Genomic DNA, 23,456 nt, shown 5'->3' with positions numbered 1-23,456 from the left:
AACCACTAATCAGGTACTCTAGTCTAGCTACTTATATATACTGTATCTAATCAATGGTGTCAAAAAAGTACTGTATTTAATCTAAGCATGATTTTATTAGTCTGCTCGTGTGAAACGCGCGCAAGCTCCGATTCATCGCCGACAGTCTATCATATAGTAATACGCATATATTTCCACTGATTCCACCGTTAACTAAAAATTCTTTCGCCCCACTTTTTAAATAAAGCAATTACGCAAACATACAAAGTTTAGAAGCAGAAGTCAAATACAAAGAAAAAAATATTCTGCTGATGGCACAACTCAACAAGCCTAAAAACGTTCTCTAAAAAAATAAGTCTAAAATGAGAAAAGAAAGGGCCAACAAAGGCGCAAGCAGAGATACAGACCCATAGTCCGGCTCCGGCGGAGGCCAAGGGAGGGCTGGCGCCAGGCGGAAGGCCAACAAACGGAGGCCGAAGATGATGTCATCGATGGCGTTACGTTCCCGGAACGGCTAAGCGGCTTCCATGGCTGCAGAAAACCACACCATTTAGAAATCGTATCAGTAGGTCGGCCATCAAAAACCGCTTGATCACAAGCCTATCACGTATAGTCCAAAGCGTTCACCAAAGGATCTCAATGCCCAACCATCTAATGTGACCAGAACGAGGCGAGCAGGCTGCTTGCAATTCCTCGTAGAGGTCCCGGAAGGTTTTCACCACTTCACTCGCCGAACTCCGTATAAATTATTACTCCCTTCATTTCATATTACTTGTTGCTCAAACGGACATATCTAACACTAAAATAAGTCTATATTCATTTGAGTGATAAGTAATACGGATGGCAGGGAGTATAAAGAATTTTTTGGGGGCCTTATAAAGATGTTTGGAGCCTTCGTTAAGTTCAGTTGCCTAGCTATCGTTGTGCGAGAAAGGAGCTCACGATTTGTCCATCGTCGAAGATGTTCCGAGCAATGCACGTCCTTTTCAGGTACGAAGGTTTTTGGTGTGGTCCGGCAGCCCGCTGATGTTCGCTGCCTTGCTCACTTGTTGTTTTCTGAGAGTGTAGCACGGCGAAGAGCGGAGCGGCCGGAAGGGCAGGAAGCCCGTCACGCCCCCTCTCCGCTTCCTCCGACTCACGGAGGTTGGCCGGGAAGGTGGCCGTGATCACCGGCGCGGCGAGCGGCATCGGGAAGGTGACCGCCGCCGAGTTCGTCCGGAACGGCGCCAAGGTCGTGCTCGCCGACGTCCAGGACAGCCTGGGCCGCGCCGTGGCCGCCGAGCTCGGCGACCCGGACACGGCCTGTTACACCCGCTGCGACGTCACGGACGAGGCGCAGGTGGCGGCCGTCGTGGACCTCGCCGTGGCGCGGCACGGCCGGCTCGACGTCATGTTCAACAACGCCGGGATCACGGGCGGCAACTACGCGGGCTCCCCCATCGAGTCCCTGGACATGGCCGACTTCGACCGCGTCATGGCCGTCAACCTCCGCGGGGTGGCCGCCGGCATCAAGCACGCGGCGCGCGCCATGGTCCCGCGCGGCGCCGGGTGCGTCCTCTGCACGTCCAGCACGGCGGGCGCGCTGGGCGGGTCGGGCCCCCACGCGTACAGCGTCTCCAAGACGGCCGTCGTCGGCATGGTGCGGTCCGCGGCGGCCGAGCTGGCGGCGCGCGGCGTGAGGGTGAACGCCATCTCGCCGTTCGCCATCGCGACGCCCATGGGGGCGCGCTCCGCGAGGGAGATGCTGGGCCTTCCACCGGGGGGCGCTGGCGACGAGGAGTTGATCAGGCGGCTGTTCGATGAGGACATCAACGAGATGGGCGGCGGCATCGTGCTGCGCGCGGAAGACGTTGCGAGGGCGGCAGTGTTCCTGGCGTCCGACGAGGCTAGGTACATCACTGGGCATAATCTCATGGTCGACGGCGGGTTCTCCGTGGGGAAGCCGCTCAATGTCCAGGCCTGTTGACTATTGAGGACGGCGAGAATGGTGCCCGGTTTCAAGAAATTAAACACAAAATAAATCTGAAGAAAAAGAAACAGTGTACTTTGGTCTCGTTTTCAGAGCTCCGTGTGCATTCGTTCTTTTTTCAAGTAAAATGGAATTGAGCTGCTCTGAAAGGTTGGGATTAATTGAATGAAGATGTACCTTTCTATTTGAGTGTTTGGTGAGGACCATATGTTATCACAGAAGTAATTTGGTATTTGGTTGGAGGAACATGACAGAGTAAAATCGATTTTAAGAAACAGTGTTTCGATCAAGATGTTTTGGTTGCTTCATCACTTGTGTGCCTTGAATTTTTGTGGTCTCGTGTTTTTTGGATCACAATTCCATCATGAATATTTGGGATATTCCTCCTAACTTTGTTTCATCATCCCAACCAAATGGCATAATCAACCTTAGATTATTGAATGATCATGTTTTACAGAACTTTATTCAAATTTAAGCACTTGGAATCTCATGGTTCTGGAACACATACTCCCTCCGTTTCAAATTACTCGTCGTGGTTTTAGTTCAAATTTAAACTAAAACCACGACGAGCAATTTGGAACGGAGGGAGTAGTTTGCATGTCGTTAAACTGATGGAGGCGATCCACCATCAAGCATCTGAATTGTCAACTTTGAATTGGGTTGTAATTACTTAACACACGCTTACCACTATATCTTAAGGACAATTTGTAGAGCATATATGTGTCGTGACTGATTGTCAAACTCCAAAAAACATAAAAGGTATATTGATGAAAGAAAAAAAGAGTAGATAAGAAATTACTTTTCTTATACTCTGTAGAATTCTTCATTCTGCAACATCTGAGTTAGAAAATCATACTCCATAAACACTGAGATAATATCCTACTCTAGAAATCTCTATGGTGTTTGTTAAACTCCATATACTATAACACCGGGCCAAGTTACCTAAAATCACTAAAGAAGACACACAAACATGTAATCACACTGTAGTGCATATGTGGTATCTTTTATTATTAAGGCCTCGTTTGATGAAAGAGGTTTGAAGAGGATTAGAGAGGAATATCCCCTCAGGGCCTAGAATCCCCCAGAAACCCCATCAGCCCATTTGATTCGCAGGTATTAAACGGGCCAAACCACTCCAATCCCCACCAACCCCTCCCGACCCACGCGGCTCAACAGCCTCGCTTAGCCCCTCGCGGAACGAGACCCCCGCCGCTTTGCAGCTCGTTCGTCGTTGCCGCTCGCAGCAGCTCCTTCTTGGCGAGACAGGAGGAAACAACACTACCCAATTCTCTGAAATATTGTGGTTGGAGAGGGATTGAGGATTCAAAGAGATTTGAGGGGATTGGGTGGAAGAGAGGGATTCACCCAATCCTCTCAAATCCCCATCCCCTTTGAGGCTAGAAATCCCTCTATATCAAACGAGGTCTAAAGGGGATCTGCAGTCGTCGTGATGGTTCAACCAGCCCTCCCCCTCGTCACGCGTTCGCTACTCCCCCGGCTCGTGCGATCGATACTTCCCCGGGAAAAAAAGTCCATCGTAAACAGACCAACTGCTGTGATCCGAAAAAACACGGCCTCGTGTGATCGCTTCTTCCCCTGAAAAAAAAACCCTATCGTAAACAACTGCGACCCACGTCGCACGCCCGGTCTCTCCAAGCCCCTCGCTCCCGTCCGCTCCGCCCACAAACACCACCGCTCCACCCAGAGCTCTCGATCCGCCGCTATGTGCCACGCATGGCCATTGACATCTTCTGCAACTGCTCCCCTCCTCGTCCACCTCATGGTAGAGGTGGCCGTCGTCTTGTCCGTGCCTCCATGGACGACGCTGCTCCGCCACCCGATCTCCTCTACACGACAACCCTCCCTTCTCACCGGCGTCCGACGCTCATCTCCTTCGCTGTCGTGTTGTCGTCGTGTCGGTCGCCAGTGTGCCTCTCCCCTATACTGCCCTGTACCACATGCTCGACACCGCCGCCGCTAATATGGACTGACGACGACTCAGACGCCGAGCTCGACGGATCACTGCTCGGTTGCTCCTGTTGGCCGCTGGTCCCAGTCCCCGTCCCATCGCACCGCTGGTACTGACTTTCTTCATCGCGACCAGTCCTTCACGGACCCCTTCTCTTCTCAAGCCAGGCGCTGCTCCGCCTCCCTTTTCTTTATCAGATGATGGTCGATGGGTTCTGCTTCGTACTAAAATTGTCGCTTTCTATTATGCATGCGCAGTTCTGATTCCTATAGTGTGTGCTTCTAGTTCCAGTTCATCATCAAACTATTCGAGTGAGGATGTTCAGTTGGCTCTGAACTTTCCCTCTTATTGGTTAGTCTGTACTAATGTGCACCGAGTACCCTGCTGTGTGTGTGTGTGTGTGTGTGTGTGTGTTTGAGAACACCCTACTGTGTTTTTGCAAGCCATCTGAAACAGCTCGTGCTATACTTTTGCAGGCGATTGCTTTAACTGAATTATGCAAGCGATCAATCCAGCATGTGGTGTTTTTGCCAGAGTGGTGGCAGAGGCTGACGACACTTGTGGAATCATGCAGCTTGAATGTTTTAATGAAGACTTGATTTGATTACTCTAGCTGAATATTTTTCATTGAGAGGGTTTGGAGAGGATAGGTTTTCCATCATGTATATATCTCTGTAGCATGAAGAACTTTCATAAATGAATCTGATTTTTCTGTATCCTGGATTTGCAAGCGTACCTGTTCCTGTAAGCACTTGAATGAATTAGGTCAACATGAAACACCATATTTACTATTTAGTAGATCAGCGTGCTCTTATCAGATTTGTGTATCCTTACTATATTTTTGTTTATTGAATAAAGGTTACAATTATGATGGTGAAGAGCTTAGAATCTGTTCTCTGTCCAAATATTCATCGAGTGTTGCGCTTCTTTTTCTCTTGTACTCAGCTCACTTTTTTCCATAGAGGCCTGGCACTCATGGACATACTTGTTGATGCATATCAACGCAACACTCACCCTGCTTCAACAAAATGATCATACTAGGGTGTTGGAGCATTTGTAATCATTGGATTATCATCATATTTGATGGAGATAATATTAGTTATGTACATGTTCCAGGTTACAATGATTATACAAATGGCCACCCCGGGATGAATGAGGTATAAAGGGGAGTTGGTGATTATATGTCCCTTTGTTGGTAAGTCGTCATCCCTACTCATCATTTCTCTTGATATATATGCACCATTTCATAGATCTTCTAATGTTTTGAAGAATTGCCCAAGCAATAGTAAGGCGAAGTGACCAAACATTTGAATTGACAACAATGGTAGAGCAAAGATGGATTAAGACGATGGATGTGGAGAGGAAGGAACTGCCGCTTTTCTGGATGCAAGGAAAGTAGTGAAAGAGACGGTGACATAGGGAGTTAGGGACACACTTCTAATTTTTAAAATCCACATCAGGGGCCTCCCCTACTATTTAATGGTGAAATACATACATGATTAGTCTCCAGGAGAAAAAAAGTGGGAGAAAGAATTGGTAGTTTTTGTTATATGGCTGAATATCCATCATGTTTGACATACACTTCCAGATTAAAACAATCACCGATGTTTCTATTTTATGTCCCGTGGCAACGCACGGGCATTCAACTAGTAAGCGATAAAATGAGAAAGGTGAGATTGGGGCAGCCCATCCACAACAACTCAGCAAAATTTGATTTTCCTTGAGTTTCACAATAAATATTTTGAACTATTACATCTATGCTCATGTACGAAGTAGACTTTTGTCATCGTTATTTTCCCGCACATGTCACAATTCACAAACTGGAAATACATTAGGTTTAGTTTATGCTGACCCCCTCGCTTTCGTAGATGTAACATCACAAAAATTACCAAGTTTAATGTTAAATAAAAAATAGCAATTAAATGAATATTTTTATTTTCCTTATTGGTGGTTGGATTCTCTAAAGAAATTAAATTTCTTGAGGATTAATTTGAATTTGTCCCAAGCCTTATTTAAGACCATCATAAAAAGAGGGGATTCACTTGACTATCCAAAACATAAAAATTGGTTGGGAAAATTTTACACAATTTTAACTATTTATATTCCATTTCACTTTGAGTATTTTTATATTTTCCTACACAATGTATTAATTTTCCCAAGGGGTTGGGGCTAATATGACTTTGGCAAAATTGGTTTAGGGAATTATTAAATGTTGGAATCATATGATGGAATATTTCATCTTTGCGTCATTCGCATCTCAAAATTATTATTTGAATTTTTTGGGCTTTGATAACCCCTAAAATTGGTTTTAGAGATTTTTTAAGTCCATATTAAATTGATTCTAAACAAAATGAACTTACACAATTAGATTTTCCTACACAATGTATTAATTCAACAAAGGAGGGGTGGGGGTATTAGGACTTTGGCAAAATTGGTTTTAGGGATTTATTAAATCTTTGGATCATTTTTCATATAATGGAATATTTCATCTTTTCATCATCGGCATTTCAATATTATTATTTGGATTTTATGGGCATTGCTAACCCCTTAAATTGGTTTCAGGTATGTTTTTAAGTCCTAATTAAATTAATTCCAAATAAAATGAACATGCATGATTTAATTGGGTACAAATTATATTACCTAAGCCCAAAATAAGTATTTTGATTCAATAGAATTTTCTTGGTTGTTAGGAAGTGACTTGGCAATTATAAAGGGCAAAACAACCTGCCATAATTATTTATGTACAAGAAATAGATTCTAGAAACTATTTTCCATTTTGCCACAAATATAATTGATGCTTGTTAGTGAATAGTGTTGAATCATCATCGAAACGGCACACAATACCTACATGGACACACCTTATCGACCAATGGGTGCTTAGGTCTCCGGGGCTTGCTCAAAGGAAATAAGGGTGGATGTGTTAACTTCATCATGCAATCCTAAATAGAAATTTTAACTAGTATATGCTCATGGCTTCATGCCCTTGGCACATTTATAATATTTTCATTTCCTATGTTAGCAGTATGTTCCACAAAGTCCGTATGTTAGGAGTAGAGCAGAAGAAGGTGAGCAAATCTCACTAATAGCAAATCAACCGTCATGCATAATATTTATGCATACTTTCAAAATTCTAGATGCATTATACTCTACTCTACTCACTATTGTGAGCCGCTTTGCAAAGGTATTGTTTCTCGGGGGTTGGTCTAAGCACATATTTATTGATAATGAATGAATGGTAGCTGGTTTTGGCCAGGTGGATAAGACACATGAAACATATTTGTGTAATGCCCCTTTGTGCGGTCAATGGAATTGAATGTAATGAAATGAATGATGATATGCAAACATTTTCATGTTGAACACATAATCATGAGTTCTGGTTTCCTCGTTCTGAATGAAAGATCCAAGAGATGCTCCAAGTAAAAATTATTTATATTATACAACAATCAAATGACACATAATTACTTACAAGTAACAACTCCTCACACGTCACAATAAAAAAGCACACATGTATCACACAAATCAAAGGTAAGGTAACCCTCTCAAACATCACTCTTCACGGAAGAACTGTAGCCATCCTGGTCATCATAGTATTTGGACCACAACATGATCCCTCCATACTTCCCTGTGCTCTTAATCAATGGGAGAACATCTGACTTTAGATCATTAGCTGGGATGAATCCACTCCCGGCAGCCTGAGGTGACGCCGGGAGGCCGAGGAAGATCTGCTTTGCTGGAACTGTCAACCACTGCTTCCATGCGTCAGCTAGACTAGTAGTGCTACCTGAGGTATACTGACAGGGTGCATTGTTGTAGAATTGCACCCACACATAGTCAAAGAGGCCGGTGTTAAGGGCGCCACCCACCCACGCGTCAGGGAAAGGGCATTGTGGTGCGGCAGTCAGGTAGACTCTCCTGCCGGAGTTGCTATATCCTTTGAGGAACCTCGCAAGATCGTCCCAGTGGAGGGGTGTGCCGCCTTCAATGTCGAAGTCGATGCCATCGAGGACTGCATCGCCGAGAGGTCGCGAAGATGACTTACCTCCCAAGAAGTTGTTCCACAGGTATGTCGCGACGTTCTTGGCGTCCTGGGTCGAGGAAAGGTAGTAGCCGCCCGCCCCACCACCGATGGAGAGTATGACCTTGACACCACGGCTCTGGCATGACTTGATGTCGGAGGTTAGGTTCGTGCATCCACCGTTGGTCGGGTCACAGTGGCCTGCAAGGTTGAGGACTGGCGGCTGGCCATTGCCAAAGGCGGCGAGGAAGGCGAGGTTGATAAATTTGTAGTTGCCGGTAGCGCAGGTCTCCGTCAGCGTGCCCTCGCCACCATTCTGGCCCCAGTAGATGGAAATGTCGCCGGCTTCCGACCCAAGGAACTGCGCCGCCACTACTGCCAGTACCAGCAGTTGCAGTAGGGATGATGATCTGCCTGCCATTTTTGGAGCAAACCCCTATTGCTTCTGTGTATGCCTTCTGCTTTTGCTTCAGTGTATGATGATCTGAGTTTGGGCTCCGATAGGTTGGATTATAAACGAGGGGGACTCGTAATGTGAAATCAATCTGAAACTCCCCGTATTGTTTATGCTCATACGTGGCTTGCTGGGCACATCACATGGACGGATGAACACATGAGAATGCCTTGTGCTCTCAGCTTCGAATCAACGGCGACGGTGTTCGTGATTTCGAACCACAGCTTCATCAGCTTGTAAGAGTTTTCTTGTACTACTTTTTTTTTAACATGAGTTTTCTTTGTACTGCTTGAACGGAATAACGTGCAAGGCACCAGCCCAGAATAAGAAAAGGTGATCCACCGGATTGTTTGAATAAAATTATAGTGAATACAAAAGGCCAAATGGAGAGGTGATGGTGACCAATCGTACGAACGACGCGGGACGAGACGGCGACCCGCCGAGCACACGCAGGCTCGCGGGCGGAGCAGATCAGACTCAGAAGCTAGCGTAGGTGCTGTACTGCTATGGCTCAGCGACCTCTGGCATGAGACAGGGGGAAGAAGGGTTGACACCACGATATTTTAAAACGAACTTTTTTCATTATTTTTTCAGCAAGATTTTTAAAATTTGTGCGTATTTTAAAAAATGCTACCTATTTTCAAAAAATCATCATTTTTTAGTTGTTTGGATTTCTTACCACATCAAAAATCATCATTTATTTGAAATATGTTCATGTATTTTAGAAATATTAAAATATTTTTAAAAAAGAAATATTTTTTAAAATCTACGAAAATAAAAAAGAGAGATCTAAAAAAAGAGGTAAAGATAAATGAATTTATTTTATAGAAACTAAAGGTAAATTTCGCTTTGTTGCTTATGCGACAAGATGTTGGCATGTCACACAACCCACACGCTACTATGGGCCGGCCCATGGAGCCAGGTTCTTTTAATCCATTTCATCCATCTTCTAGCAGTTTTCATATTTCCTTTCGGTTTTTTATTATTTAATATTTTGAAATATTTTTTCCTTTTTTGGGTTTTGTTTTTTCCTCCCTCTTTGGTATTTCAAAGCACAAGCATTCTCTTAAATTCATACACATGTTTACAAAACACAGAGCATTTTCTAAACACACATGAACATTTTTATATATTTTTTATTTTCATGCACATTTTCAACTAGTTGCGAGCTACCCCTCCCCCTGCCCCTAGAGTCACGTGCAGGGTGCGCTTGCTCAGGAGGAGGCTATAGTGGGTTTTCCCTTTTTTTTCATTTCCACCTTTCTTCTTTCTGGTTTTTCTCACCTACAGGTTCCATCCATAGTACGGGTAGTACTTCCCATGGTGTACAAGTTGCATCTTTCAAGGAGAACACGTTGCACCGTGTACGAGTAAAGGTTTCATCAGAAATACCACATGCAATGGAGGGAGTGCATGTTGCACCATGTCAGGAGTATAGGTTACCCTAGGGAGTACAAGTTGTATTGTGCAGGTAGTACAACTTACATTGCGCGTGGAGCACAAGTTACATCATGAGGTGTTTGTTTCGTCAGTTTTTATTCGTCGCGTGTTTACGCTGTAAATAGGAAGCGTTACCTGCGTTTGCTGAGCTGCCTCCGTAATCACGTCCCTCTGTAAATGGGTTCAGGCCAACTATGGTGGATACCGCCCACCTCCCACCGGTAAGGGTTGGGTTACCCTTCACGAGCCCTCCTCCTCCTCCGCACGACTCCCCGACGTCGCCGCCTCGGTGATCCCCATCGAGTCCCCCTCCGCCTCCCCTCGATCCTCTCATCCTCGTCCAACGCCAGCACACCCGTGTCATGCTAGCGGCCGGACACAAGCTACATCTCGGCTAGGAGCCCATGCTGACGAGGATGGACCATTGAAGCCGCCGCCAAGGAGCAGCCATGCCAATCTTCGGGTTCCCACGCCATCTCTTCCTGCTCCATAAAGCTCCTACAGATCTTGTAAAGTTAGGGTTACCACTCCATCTTTGTCCATTGTGTTCTTGATCTATTCCTGATCAGTTGTAGGGTGATGCAAAGAGATGAATGAAATTTGGGTTAGAGAGAGGGGCTGCAAAGAGTCAATTAACAAGTCAATTAATACGTTTGCGAGAACATCCGCATGATGACGTCCGAAAGGAGCACATCTGCAAGACAACTTTGGGTATGCAAACACAATTCAAAGTTCTTTTTATCAATGATCTAATATATATACATACATCTAATATATTCAAATTGATCTTCTTCTTTAATAAAGATGCAAGAGATGCGGGATAAGCTCCTACCAACGGACCGCATACGAGCACTTCAAGAGAAAATTGCGGGATTTTTGCTTGACCAGGTCATAGCTCCCGAAGGAGAATACCATTACACCTAATGCCTGCATGTAATGATCTGCAAATTGTAAGAGAAATTGACTCGGTAACCAGCAGCAGGAAAAATCACAAATCATTACTACAGAACTGAATACTACTGGGCTAATTACATCAAGATGCAAAGAGATTTGGAGGCGCAACTTCAGTACCATTATACAGGTTTGAGCTTGGTGTTGAAGCTACATAATTTGCAGGGGGGGGGGGGGGGGGCAAAGATTTCTCATCAATTTCATTTGTCCAACAATCTCTCCAGCGACTGGAACATTCATATCCATGGGTTGGAAGCAACATCGTATCCTATTAATAGATCTGAAGCCTCTATGTTCACTTTTCTTCTCGCCAATCCTGAATTTTGCTACTGTAAAGGAAGGTCCCAAAATTTGAATCTAACATCACTTGCACCCGCCAAACAATAAAATAAGAAGACATGTTCCAGAAATCCACATCAGTTTGAAATAAAATACAGTACATTCTATCCCTTGTATATTAGCAGTCATCCACTTGAATAGACACCAGAAAAAACATATTCCGCTGTCAGAAGCATACCAACAAACAGGTAGAGGCCGCCAAGGCGCCAACACGCAAGAACATATAACATTCGTGGATTATGTGAATGAATCAGTAAACCAAACAGAGCAAAAACTAATATAAATATGCAAATGGTCCAAATGAGCAGATTATACAAGAACAAAGGAAACCTTAAACTTCTGATTTCCTCTTCGTATACTAATAAAAAATCTGTAAGATTATGAGCTAAAAGCTTGACATGATAATTTAAACTCATAACCAAATTTGTACACAACATTTTCTTTTTCAAGGAACATAAGAAAAGGAATCATACAAACTAGTCTGTAGCTGGGAATTTCAATCAGTAATGGAGATGCATGCCATCAGTCTATCTAGTCTAGATTAAAACAAGCTAGTAGTCAAAATAAACCATCACAGGAAGCCAGAAGTCACTAAAGATTGTTTTTTGTGGACAAAACCTACTCTTTTCGGTCACCTAAATCTACAGTTTCATTTATTGAGAAATCAAACCTTTTTTTTTTTGAACCATCAAAGACAGTAGGAAAGATTCGTACAATCCTACTGACATGTATTAACTCATGAATCGCAATTTACAATTAAATGCGGGAGTCTCACCCTATTCCTTCTCTCCCCATGACTGAGGAAAAGGTTATAGAGTAACCGCAAAGAGAAGGAGCTCTAAACTAGAGAGTTTACAAAAGAGTTTATAAAGGGCCCTAGGGTAGGTTTGGTTGTGTCAAATGGTACTAATACTCCCCCCCCCCCCCCCCTCCCCCTCTCAATCATGCACTGTATCAAGCTTTTTAAGACATGACGTGTGTGGTATATGACAATGCTGAACACTCTTCCTCCCGTAAACAATGGAGGATGGAAACAATAGCATTTTCTTATTATAAGGAGACGGGCGCAAAGTAATACGAATGTATAACCATAATAATAAACTATGAATTGACATCTACATGTCTAGTAAAGTTAAATTAGAAATGACACTATTTATGAACAAAAACAAGAAAAAACTCTGACTAAGCACATACAAGTGGGGAAAAGAAAATATGACAGTCTGAGTACTAAGCTTGTCGGAGAGCTATGCCCAAAACGCCATACATTCGGGGACGAGATCAAAATAGTATAAAAATGCTTCAGCTCTGCATTTGGGGACGTAGTCCATCCAAATTCAGGAAACTATATTTCTTATAGAATCTAACTTAATTCAAGCAGATATTACAGTTATTTCGCACTCCTGAAAATCAAAACTGAACTCTGGGATCAGAATTCATGTTATCTAAATATTACAGTTTGGACAGGACAATTGTAGAACCTTCAGCCAATTTTTTTTTCCTTCGGTTGTAGAGCTATCACTATATATTTTGGAGGCAATGCTATCCCTGTACTAACGAGAGCAAACTCGAAAACAGAAGAGCGCTACTGAATCCCTAATTTGCTGGAACTACCAAAGGCACTAGTTCTGAACGCCAATTAAATAGCTGCATAGTCCAGCCAGCTACACTAGGAGCTACAGAGTAGCCGGCAGGTAGCCTCGTACTATCATCAGATCAAGCTAATTTTGTGGCGCACATGAACATCTCCTGAAGCGGCTGATGCAATCAAATTTGGGACTATTAAAATGAAGAGGAATCGAGCCACACTCCTAACCAATCCGAATACCAATGGTTCTTGTTTTTCTTCAGGCCACCATCAAACAGGCCATAGATGAGGTGCTCTGTTTGATGGTTAAATAAATGACTCTATCTATGAACAAAACCAATAAGATATCTGACTAAGCACATACAAACTACGCAAAAGAAATTATGACAGCCCGAGTACTAAGCTTGTACGATAGCTATGCCCAAAACAAATATATTTGGGGACGAGACCGAAATAATATACATAATGTTTCAGCTCTGCACTTGGGGACACAATCCATCCAAGTTTAGCTAACAAATTTTCTTACTGAATCTGACTTAATTCAAGCAGATACTTGGCATGGGAGAGTAAACTACACATACATGACAGAGAGGGGGCGATACTGAAGAACTCCGATGGTGAACACATAGTTGCTGACCGTTGTCGTGGGAGTAGATGCAGCCCGCATCAAACAGAATGCCAACCACCACCGTACCCTAACAATGATTGCCAGTGATGTTAAAATATTATACAAGAATATAAGTTCTATATGAAAACAGTAAATAAAAACATAATTCGAGCAGATATATTGGATGGGAGAATAAGACACATACTCATAAATTGATGGAGAGGGGGCGATACTGATTGTATTACTATGGTCATAGCAAGTGATAAGTAAAAGTGCACTAGGATTTCCTTTTTGAAGTTATTACTTCATACAATTTCTTATTTATCCAGTAATCTGTGTGGAGACTGTTCGAGCTAACTCGGCATTTCCTTAATCCAATTATAGATGACCCGGTAGCCCTTCATAAATTTTCATGTTGTGAAGAAAGTTTCAAGTAGCTAATTCAATATTTACGCAGAGACATCAGGCTAGCTGAAACCAAAACAAAGTGAACACGGTGATGGTCATAAGACTACTTGATTATTATTTTTCTCCACGCCTTAAATCCGAACTGAACTCTTAGATCACGATTCATGTCATCTAAATATTACAGTTTGAACAGGACAATGGTGGAACTTTGAGCAAACAATTGTTTTTCATTGGTTTGTAAAGTTATCACTATATATTTTGGAGGCAAAGCTATCCCTGTACTAAGGAGAGCAAACTCGAATACAGAAAAACACCCGTAAGCTTTATACTGAATCCCTGATTTGTTGGAACAACGAAAGACAATAGTTCCGAATTCCAATTAGATAGCTGCATAGTACAGCCTGCTACACTAGGAGCTAGGGAGTATGCCTACTCGTACTATCTTAAGATCAAGCTAATTTTGTGGCGCACCATGGCCATCTCCTGAAGCGGCTGATGCAAACCAAAATTTGGGACTAATAAACCGAAGAGCATTCGAACAACACTCCTAACAATTCGGAATAGCAATGGTTCTGGTTTTGCTTCAGGGTTCAGGCTACCATCAAACAGAGCACCTCATATACCGCATGTTTGGCAAATGATGGGGAGAGCAATAGGAGATTAAAGGAGGGATTTAGAAGGGCCCCCTAGGTCTGTGTACCCCCGCCTCAGCAGCCTGATATTTAATCAACAACCCAACCTGAACTTGAGTGAGAAAACATTCTCCTAGATCCTGAATATACAGTAGATGTTTCCTTACCTGGGAACAACCTTATACAAGAAAGCACAGCCAAAGCATGAACCTAGCAAGTAAGTAAATATCTAAGGTAGTCAGATATGATTGCAATTCTTTATCGCTTCACTGATGAGGCTTGGTGCACACTTCTGTTCCTATATAATATGCTAATTAATCTAAATGGCAGTAGCAAAGTGACTAATAAGAAGATACAGAGAAGCATCGAGAGAGAGAGAACCTGGGGACTGCTTTGGGTGGCAGCTATGCGACAGAGGCCATGGAACCTGTATTGCTGCTGCTACCTTGCATCTTAGATGGAGGAGGGCAATGATCAGCTCGCTGGAGAGTTCACAGAGACGGCCTCGGCTTTGTCCGGGCCCCGGAGCAGTTGTGACGGAGGGGTCGCAAGCCTTGCTCCCATCAGAAACCCTCCTTCTGCCGCCGTGCGCGACGAAGAGAAGAGGAGCGTGGAGTGGGGGCAGGGGCCGCCGCCGCCGTGGCGATGAGAGTCCAGCGGCGAAAATAGGAGAGCGCGGGTGCGGGTTATGGAGAAGGAGGTCGGGCCATGGTCCTCGTCCATCGCCACGGGCAAGGAAGGGAGAGGGGGATGGAGGCGGGTCGCCACACTGTCGCCGCCGAAGAGGCCGCCACCCACCGTGAAGCCTCTTGCAGCACCGGCCGCTCGACTCGGTGCTGCCTCCGGCAAACGAGGCACCACCAGTGCCACACGCATCCGTGTCCAGCAGCAGCTGCCGGCAGCTCGCCGTCGAAACCTCCCGCCGCTCGCCTCCGAAAAACTGCTCGCCGCTTAGATCCAAAATGCCGGGCTTATCCATTCTTCCATTTTTTTTTACTTGTGATCAACGGAAAGAGTGGGTTAACCGTCGCCTTGAAAAAAAAGCTTGACCGGACAGCGGTGCGGCTTGAGCCATGTAGAGCGATTGCGATGAAGCCAGGGTCTTGGTTGGGTGCGGCCGTTCGACCCGGGTGAGAAATAAGTATTTTTTCACCTTGGGTTCCTAATAGACTTTCTATATATATATATATATACTAGCAAATATGCCCGTGCGTTGCAACGGAAGACAAAAAATTATGGCTAACCAAAAGTATAACTCAGTATCCTGATGTATGAGCGTACTATATTTTAACACAGTGCCTCACCATGTTGCCATTTTTTTCTCACCATAACCGATGATGGTCGCGATGTCCACGTAATCACAATGCATTCGACGTGGTAAATCCCAAGGCTATGAGTTTGTCAGTGCATGGCACACTTGTCATTATGTTGCGCAAAGAAATGTTTAAAATTTTAAAATGAAATCTCGTTGACCATGAACTACTCCCAGCGCCAAGGCATATAAAGACTTTCAAAAAACTAATTAAATCCTAGACATAAAATACTTTTGAATCAGTGAACAGTTTTCGGAATCAACAAACATTTTCTTTTGAAATTTTTTATTTTCTCAAAAGAATCATGAACATTAGTTTTGTTTACAAAAAACTAAATGCATGAACCAGCGTCGAATTCATTAATTTTTTTTGACTCCATAAACATTTTTTGAGTCGATGAACTTTTTTAAAAAAATTGGAGAAAACTTTTAAAAACATTTTTTTGTGAACATTTTCTAAAATGTCATGGAATTTTTTTCAGATTCCGGAATATGTTTTCAATACACAGTCATTTTTTCAAAATGATGAACATGATTTTATTTTCCAACCATTTTTTTCAAATTGTGATTTTTTTTTATAATTTTGCGAACATTTTTGCAAAACCACCAACATTTTTTGAATCTTTATTTTTTATGATTTCTCAAAGATTTTTTTTAAAGTCACAACTTTGGAATATTTAAATCCCGAATTAATTTAAAGAAGAAAGAAGAAAGAAAACAGAATGAGAAAAGAAAAGACAAAAAAATAAAATGAAAAAAATGCGTGGGAAAAGAAAGATAAAAAACTAATTAAATCCTAGACATAAAATACTTTTGAATCAGTGAACAGTTTTCGGAATCAACAAACATTTTCTTTTGAAATTTTTTATTTTCTCAAAAGAATCATGAACATTAGTTTTGTTTACAAAAAACTAAATGCATGAACCAGCGTCGAATTCATTAATTTTTTTTGACTCCATAAACATTTTTTGAGTCGATGAACTTTTTTAAAAAAATTGGAGAAAACTTTTAAAAACATTTTTTTGTGAACATTTTCTAAAATGTCATGGAATTTTTTTCAGATTCCGGAATATGTTTTCAATACACAGTCATTTTTTCAAAATGATGAACATGATTTTATTTTCCAACCATTTTTTTCAAATTGTGATTTTTTTTTATAATTTTGCGAACATTTTTGCAAAACCACCAACATTTTTTGAATCTTTATTTTTTATGATTTCTCAAAGATTTTTTTTAAAGTCACAACTTTGGAATATTTAAATCCCGAATTAATTTAAAGAAGAAAGAAGAAAGAAAACAGAATGAGAAAAGAAAAGACAAAAAAATAAAATGAAAAAAATGCGTGGGAAAAGAAAGATAAAAAAGATGTGGAAGGTGGGGATCGAACCCCCGGTCTCATCACTGGAGGAGCGATCTCACGACCACTCAGCCACCCATAGTTCCGTGAGATATAACTGTCGCGGCCCTATAAAACAACCAAGCCTGCGGCAATTTTTGTCCGAAAAACTGATCGTTTTCCCACTTACGGGTGGCATTGGGGGTAATTTTTACCAATTTGGAGGGTAGTTATAATGACGGACGACAGAAATCCAATTTGCTTTATTATATAATATATATATATATATATATATATATATATATATATAGGACAAATGCCCGTGCGTTGCATCGGGCGAAAAAATTAATCATGCTCCACGTGGCATTACGCAACACCTTTGATATTTAATTTTGGCTAACGTGAGAAATAAGGTTATATTGAGCATACATTTTGGACCATAAAATCCAGACATGAAGAAGCCACCCTAACGACGTTCGTGAGGATCTAATTCAGCTCCACACTTTCATTTGATGAAAAAGTAGTTGTGCATGGAATAGTCTTTCGATCGATTATATTTTTTCTTGTTCAAAAGTCACAAAAAAAGTTTGAACACAATCACATTTTCTTTGAAAAGGTGTACTTTTTGTATTTTTTCCAGGACATTTTTTAGAAATTGTATCATATTTTGTGACGAACATTTTTTTGAAAAAATATATTTCATATTTATGTTTTTTTGCACTGTTTTTGGGCTTGGCCAAGCATAAGGACTTGACCGACACACACATTCTTTTTTTGATTGAGACACACACATTCAACGCGTACTCTCTCTTCTCCATGCGTTCACCTAAAAGAAAATCTTCTCTCTGTTACTAAGAAAAAGTAAAAAAGAAAAAAGAAAAAGCTCCCTTCCCGTTCCCCATTCTCCCTCCCCAGTGTTGGATAACGCCGCCGCCGCCGCCTCCCATCTTCTCGTCGTTCTCGGAGGACGAGGGCAGGAAGAATATCGCCTCCGGTGGCTGCACCGTCGTGCCCTCCAGCCGCGCCGCCGTATCAACGGGACCTTGCGCGGCTCCCTATTATTTCAGCTCCACCCGCGCCACCATCGACGGCGCGGCTCCTCGCGCGGCTGCAGCGGCGCTCCTGGCCGGTAGAGGAGTGAGAGGCCACTGCTTCCTCAGCATGGTCCTGCTCGCCGACGACGAAGCCCTCCGAGGAGACGGCTCCACTGCTCCGAGCTCCTCCGACCTACTGCTGCCAGCGCCATGGAGGTCCACCCCTCACTCTCTCCCCTCTCCCCCTCTCTTTCCATGTGCCGCACTGCAGTAGCGAACTTAGTACTAATCAGCACGAAAGATTACTGAAGTTAATCTGGGCAATAACATGCCATCGTCCCTTAACATTTTAGATGCAAAGTTTAAGACTAACTGAACCATAGATTTGTATAGCAGAGGGCAAGGAACTGGTGGGAAGGTTCAGTTATGTAACTGTTGGGAAGTACAGTTAGTTATTGCATGATTAAACTACACTTGAGCACCTGTCCCTAGCAGCAAGAACAAAATGTAATGATTACCTTTACTTTGTACGCTTTTCTGAATAAAATGCAGAGTGTAGAGATGATCTGAAATAAGAGTGACACGGGGCCGGAGGAAGGCAGCAGCGGCGGCGCCGTACGCACAACGTACGCCGTGCGTTCGGACGAGTGACGAAGCCAGCCGTCACGGTTTCCTTTCCGTATATCCGCGTTGCTTAATTTTTCTTCTCGCCGACGGCGCCACCGCAAGCCCCTGGCTGCCGCTGGTCTCGTCTCCCTTTTCTCTCCCGCTCATCTCTCTCTTCTCTCACAGGTACCCGACGCTATGCCACGCCCGCCAGCCGTCGTGCTCCGAGCTCCGGCCGCCTTCCTTCCAGATCCGGCGCCTGCGCGCCGTTTCCCACCGGATCCGGCGAGAATCGACCGGTCCTCGCCGACGGCGCCACCGCAAGCCCCTGGCTGCCGCTGGTCTCGTCTGCGTCGTGGGCGACGCATCGGCCCTTCTTGCTTGCCCGCCTCTCCTTCAAGCCTCTCCATTTTCTCTTTAGTCTCCGCGCGCGCCCCCCGCCTCCCTGCCGCCGCCTGATGTGACGCCCGAGTGCAGCGCCGCCGCCCCCTGCAAAAAACGAAAGGTAAGGATCGCGGGTTGAATACTCCCAACTCCAGGGTTCTTTTTGTAAAAACGAAACGTTTTCTCATATTAGTAACTTAAAATAGGACTGCGGGTTGATTTCATGTAAACTGAGGGGCCTTTCTGTAAAATTGCCACGACGTACGACCAGAAGCATTCCGTGCTTTATTAGTAGGGAAAGACTAGCAAAAGGGCCCGTGCGTTGCAACGGGAGGAAACATCGGTTACTTTGCAAATCTGACAAAATGTAAAAGGGCTCGTGCGTTGCAACGGGAGGAAACATCGGTTACTTTGCAAATCTGAGAAAATGTTTTGTCCTACTCGACTTCATACTAACCTTATTTTGAAAGTGATGGATCATCAGAAATTTATCTAAGGTAGTTCCTTTACATGTAAAAAAGAAACAAACAGTTAAATATTGGGGTGTTACTTTTTGTCAAACGGCAATATATACAGTGTTTGCTGCTTCTCCGCGTAGTACCATTTCTTAGGATCCACAAAGTATTAATAATATGTAAGCCAAAATCATGGGAAGTAGATGTAGCATAGCATGACATACCGGATGATTTTGCAAACACACCACTGAATATATCAAGTAGGACTACTTCTTAATATAAGATCTCCAAATAGGTACATGTGTATGATGACCACTCTGAAGCTATTTCGTGGTCTTCAAAGGATTTCAGAAAAGATTTTGCTTGATGTCAGAGATGAATAATTTGAACATATTTTTTCCAATAATTAAATTATTACTACACTATAACACAAAGCAAGGAAATGGTACATATGTTCGCCCTAAAAAATGAGACATAGGTTCATCCTTCATACAACCGCAACTTGAAGGCTGCAGAGCGAGGTGGCAAAACCTGTAAGATGCAGCCATGTGAAACACGGTGGAACTGCCACCACAAGATCAATCAACCATCGTTGAGAGAGAAAAATCCTTGACCAGCATTTGACATCGGTCAACGAATCCAACTCCGCTTCTACCGATGATAACCAAAGAACCTTCCTCACAAAAGGAAAATGAGTTTATGACAGTAATATTTTGATCCCGAGGACCCAAATTCAGAGCTATGCCATTATGTTTGTGCAAAACCAGTTAACACAGCATAAAACCAAAACTGAGAAACTCCTATGCCAATCTGTTACATCCTAAACTACTACATATGTCAGCATATAACATATTCATTTGGATTCGATGCCTTGTACGTGCCAGGTTATGGATACTGGTATTTGCTCAGATTACGTGGTACACTTCTCGAAAGCAATATTTGCTAGAAGCAGTAGATGACTCGAACATTTCACACCAGGAACACACGTGCCTGAGTCTGCTCAAAGCATATTTGCACATGTTGGTATTCAACCAAGTAATTAAGTAAAATAGTTTTGTTCTTCGAAAAAAGTAAGATCAGCTTGCTCATCTAATTTAAATGGTTATAACAGAGGATCACCTATCCTAGAACTACCAAATTTCGACAAAACGAAAACCTTAAAGAAGACATACGTGCATATTATAGAGAAGACTAACTAATAGCACGTAGACAGGTTATCTAGGAAGTAGATGGGTTATCTATGCTGGTGGTTCGTAGGGTCGTACCGAGGCGATGAAGAGCCTGGTGACTGACAGCTAGAAGATTGGGCATGACTATGGAGATGAACAGGTGAGAGGCATCGCCAGACCCTGGAGAATCACTGGCCCGCACTGTCCCTGACACAACGGTCCCTGATCACTGCAGAAACTGTATTAAGGAACTGAACATGAAGAGTTGCTCCACATTAACCAACTGATCACTTTCTTCTTCACTGGATGTTCCATCGTGTATTGGTTGGAGTGTGATCTGGCATGTAAGCTAAGGAGGTTGAAAGAAGAAGAGCCAATTATTCAGTAACTTCTTATGCAATAAGGAGGAACCGAAAAGAAAAATCAAGCAGTTTTTGGGCCACTAAAAATAACTGTATTACAGTCTGAAGAGACTAAGAAAACTCTGACTACTCAAACATCATGGCTACATAATGGAGAAATTAATTTGCAGAGATTTCTCCTAATAGATGGGCAGACTGCCAAAGTTATTTGAATCAAAGCAGGCTGCTTCTTGCAATCTCAGGCCTTCGGTTTACTTCTTACTTTTGTCCAAGCTTCCACGGGAGCTCTGTATTCATGGAGATACTTCGTAAAGCAGAGTGAGATATATATGCGTGGGCAGTGAATGTATAAACATCTAAAGATTTATTGGTATACACCTTGTGAACAAAGATGAAACCAAGTCCGGACATGAAAATAGAAAGCACATCATTCCAATAACAGAAGCATCGCCATCTAGGAAACTAAAACACTCACCATTAGCCTAATTAATTTTAGATTGGGCGCATACATTAGCAAACAACTTTGAAGAAAGGGGTCGCGCATTACATAAAATTTCAGATGAAAAGAAAGAGAAGGTAAGTGACCTTAGAATTTATGGATGAAAAGCTTGCTCCAATAATACAGAACATTGCTGAACTATGCATCTCCGAAATGCTGAAACCCATGGTACACCATGGCACTTCTCCGTTTCCAAGCCCATTCAATGCGTTGATGTCAGGAATCAATCAATAGATCTACGTGTTATTTGAGGCATAAACTGGGTTACAGATTGCAAGAATTGTTTCCAATTGAATCAGCCACATCCATCTCGAACAAATTAACTAAGAAATAATAACCTGAAACTATGAGTGCTCACCAGTCACCACTGGCTGCAGCTCTAATGGTAATCCCCTCCTAGCACCAGCACCTCGAGCTACTGGACGCAAGCGTGTGTCAACGTTTCCTAGTTAATTGGATCAGCTGCTCAATTTCAAAAGGGGATTTGGCTTACAGGGAGTAGCTGGGTGACTTTCAGGTGTGCAGCATGGTACCTTTTTCGTGATTTATGGATGAAATTGGATGCGAGCCATGATCACCAAACAATTAAAAATGAACTATTTCTATATAAGTCTACAGATATATTTTAGTGGCTCTTGCAGAGTTCATAGCTCCAATAGATCTATTGGGAAACTTACAAAGATAATAATCATAACGTACTAAGTCCACTAAATTGCTTCACAAGATTGTATGGTGAGAACAACTAATAGGATTTATTTTACCTGGTTGAAGGCTTGAAGCAGGCAAGAAAGGACTCCATGCATTTTCTTCAAGCAATTCATCAAACATTTGGTGCGTGCTCCACTTATCATGAAACCATAACTCGACATGTAGTACAAGTCCCCTAGTAATCAAATTTATAATCTGCACATCAAGTAACTTTGATTATTATGTAACAAACTACAAATTTCCTATTTTGTATTAGACAAATCGCAAGAGTTGATGTAGGCTTTTATGTTGGAGCTGCAGTTAGAATCAGCAAGCTCACTCTCTCCCTCACTGGCACGGACGAAAGCACAGCGGACCAGTGGAGCAACGCGCTATCCAAATCAACAGGGCAGAGTCCGGCAGTGTGGTGCGAGACGGGAGCTGCATCAGGGGTAGCAGCAGCATCCGCGGGATCAGCGCACTCCGCAAGGGCGCTGTAGCGATTGGAGGCCCCGCGCCGTCGTGAACCCAGCCGTCCACATCGCCGTCGCCCTCAGCGTGGTGCAAAAAGACGGGCGGCTCGCCGTGCTTCATCCCCGTGACCGGCAACTAACCCAGCGCAGCTCAATCCCCTCCTCCTTCCCTCATGCACCTCTCTAGGAGAGGAGCGCCGCGCCCCTCGTGCGCCTACGCGTCCCGCTCAGCAGTGGCTTTGACGCCGGCGAAGTCCTCGCTCCCGGCGCCTCCATTTTCTCGTCCTTCGTCTCCGCGCGCACCTCCCGCCTCGCTGCCGCCGCCTGATGCGGCCCCCGAGCGCAGCGCGGCCTCTCCGCCACGGCCTCCGCCCCCGCCTCTCCACTTTCTTCTTCTTCATTCCATTCGCGCCTCCCGCCTCGCTACCGCCGCCTGATGCGGTGCCCGAGCGCAGTGGCGCCTCCCCGCCATGGCCGCCGCCCCTTGCAAGCCTACGCCGCCGTGGCCGCCGCGTCGAGCGTCGCCAGCGGTGGAAGGCCGCGGGTGTTGGGGAACATGGGGTAGGGCGCACCGGCCAGGTGGGCGGTGGCGACCAGCGGCACACGGTGGCGGACGGCGGCGCGCCTTGAGGCGGGGCGAGGCGCGATGGAGGTGGAGATCTGATCGGAGGAGGCATGATCCCCTTTTTATTTTTTTTATCTCACGTAACGCTTCGGGTTGTTTTAGCACAAGGACCGCGGGTTGAATACTAAGAAATAGAGGGGCCAAAAGTGCCGACGACGTACGGGCA

The 23,456-nt window shown here is 43.8% G+C and overlaps 3 protein-coding genes and 1 long non-coding RNA gene across 4 annotated transcripts; 2 read left to right on the top strand and 2 right to left on the bottom strand.

The window, feature by feature from the left end:
• The first annotated feature begins 1,033 nt into the window (after positions 1-1,033).
• LOC123160248 (short-chain dehydrogenase reductase 2a) lies at positions 1,034-2,196 on the top strand. Its single transcript, XM_044578058.1, has one exon. It carries the CDS (start codon positions 1,370-1,372, stop codon positions 1,943-1,945), a length of 576 nt encoding a protein of 191 aa, XP_044433993.1. The 5' UTR covers positions 1,034-1,369; the 3' UTR covers positions 1,946-2,196.
• A 5,260-nt stretch (positions 2,197-7,456) lies between these two features.
• On the bottom strand, positions 7,457-8,459 carry LOC123160246 (acidic endochitinase-like). The gene has a single exon (XM_044578056.1). It carries the CDS (start codon positions 8,351-8,353, stop codon positions 7,457-7,459), a length of 897 nt encoding a protein of 298 aa, XP_044433991.1. The 5' UTR covers positions 8,354-8,459.
• A 4,636-nt stretch (positions 8,460-13,095) lies between these two features.
• On the bottom strand, positions 13,096-15,368 carry LOC123160247 (uncharacterized). Its single transcript, XM_044578057.1, has 2 exons — positions 14,730-15,368; positions 13,096-13,396 (listed from the first exon to the last, which is right to left on the bottom strand). The coding sequence occupies exons 1-2, from the start codon at positions 15,325-15,327 to the stop codon at positions 13,368-13,370; spliced, it is 627 nt and encodes a 208-aa protein (XP_044433992.1). The 5' UTR covers positions 15,328-15,368; the 3' UTR covers positions 13,096-13,367.
• A 2,435-nt stretch (positions 15,369-17,803) lies between these two features.
• Positions 17,804-19,420, top strand: LOC123159150 (uncharacterized). Its single transcript, XR_006479552.1, has 3 exons — positions 17,804-18,246; positions 18,583-18,709; positions 18,823-19,420. It is a non-coding gene; the product is annotated as an uncharacterized lncRNA (long non-coding RNA).
• The last annotated feature ends 4,036 nt before the right edge of the window (positions 19,421-23,456 follow it).

This window comes from Triticum aestivum, chromosome 7B, assembly GCF_018294505.1.
Source record: "Triticum aestivum cultivar Chinese Spring chromosome 7B, IWGSC CS RefSeq v2.1, whole genome shotgun sequence".
Classification (NCBI taxonomy): domain Eukaryota; kingdom Viridiplantae; phylum Streptophyta; class Magnoliopsida; order Poales; family Poaceae; genus Triticum; species Triticum aestivum.
The sequence above is the reverse complement of the archived record's forward strand: the minus strand, read 5'-3'. Positions and strand labels throughout refer to the sequence as shown.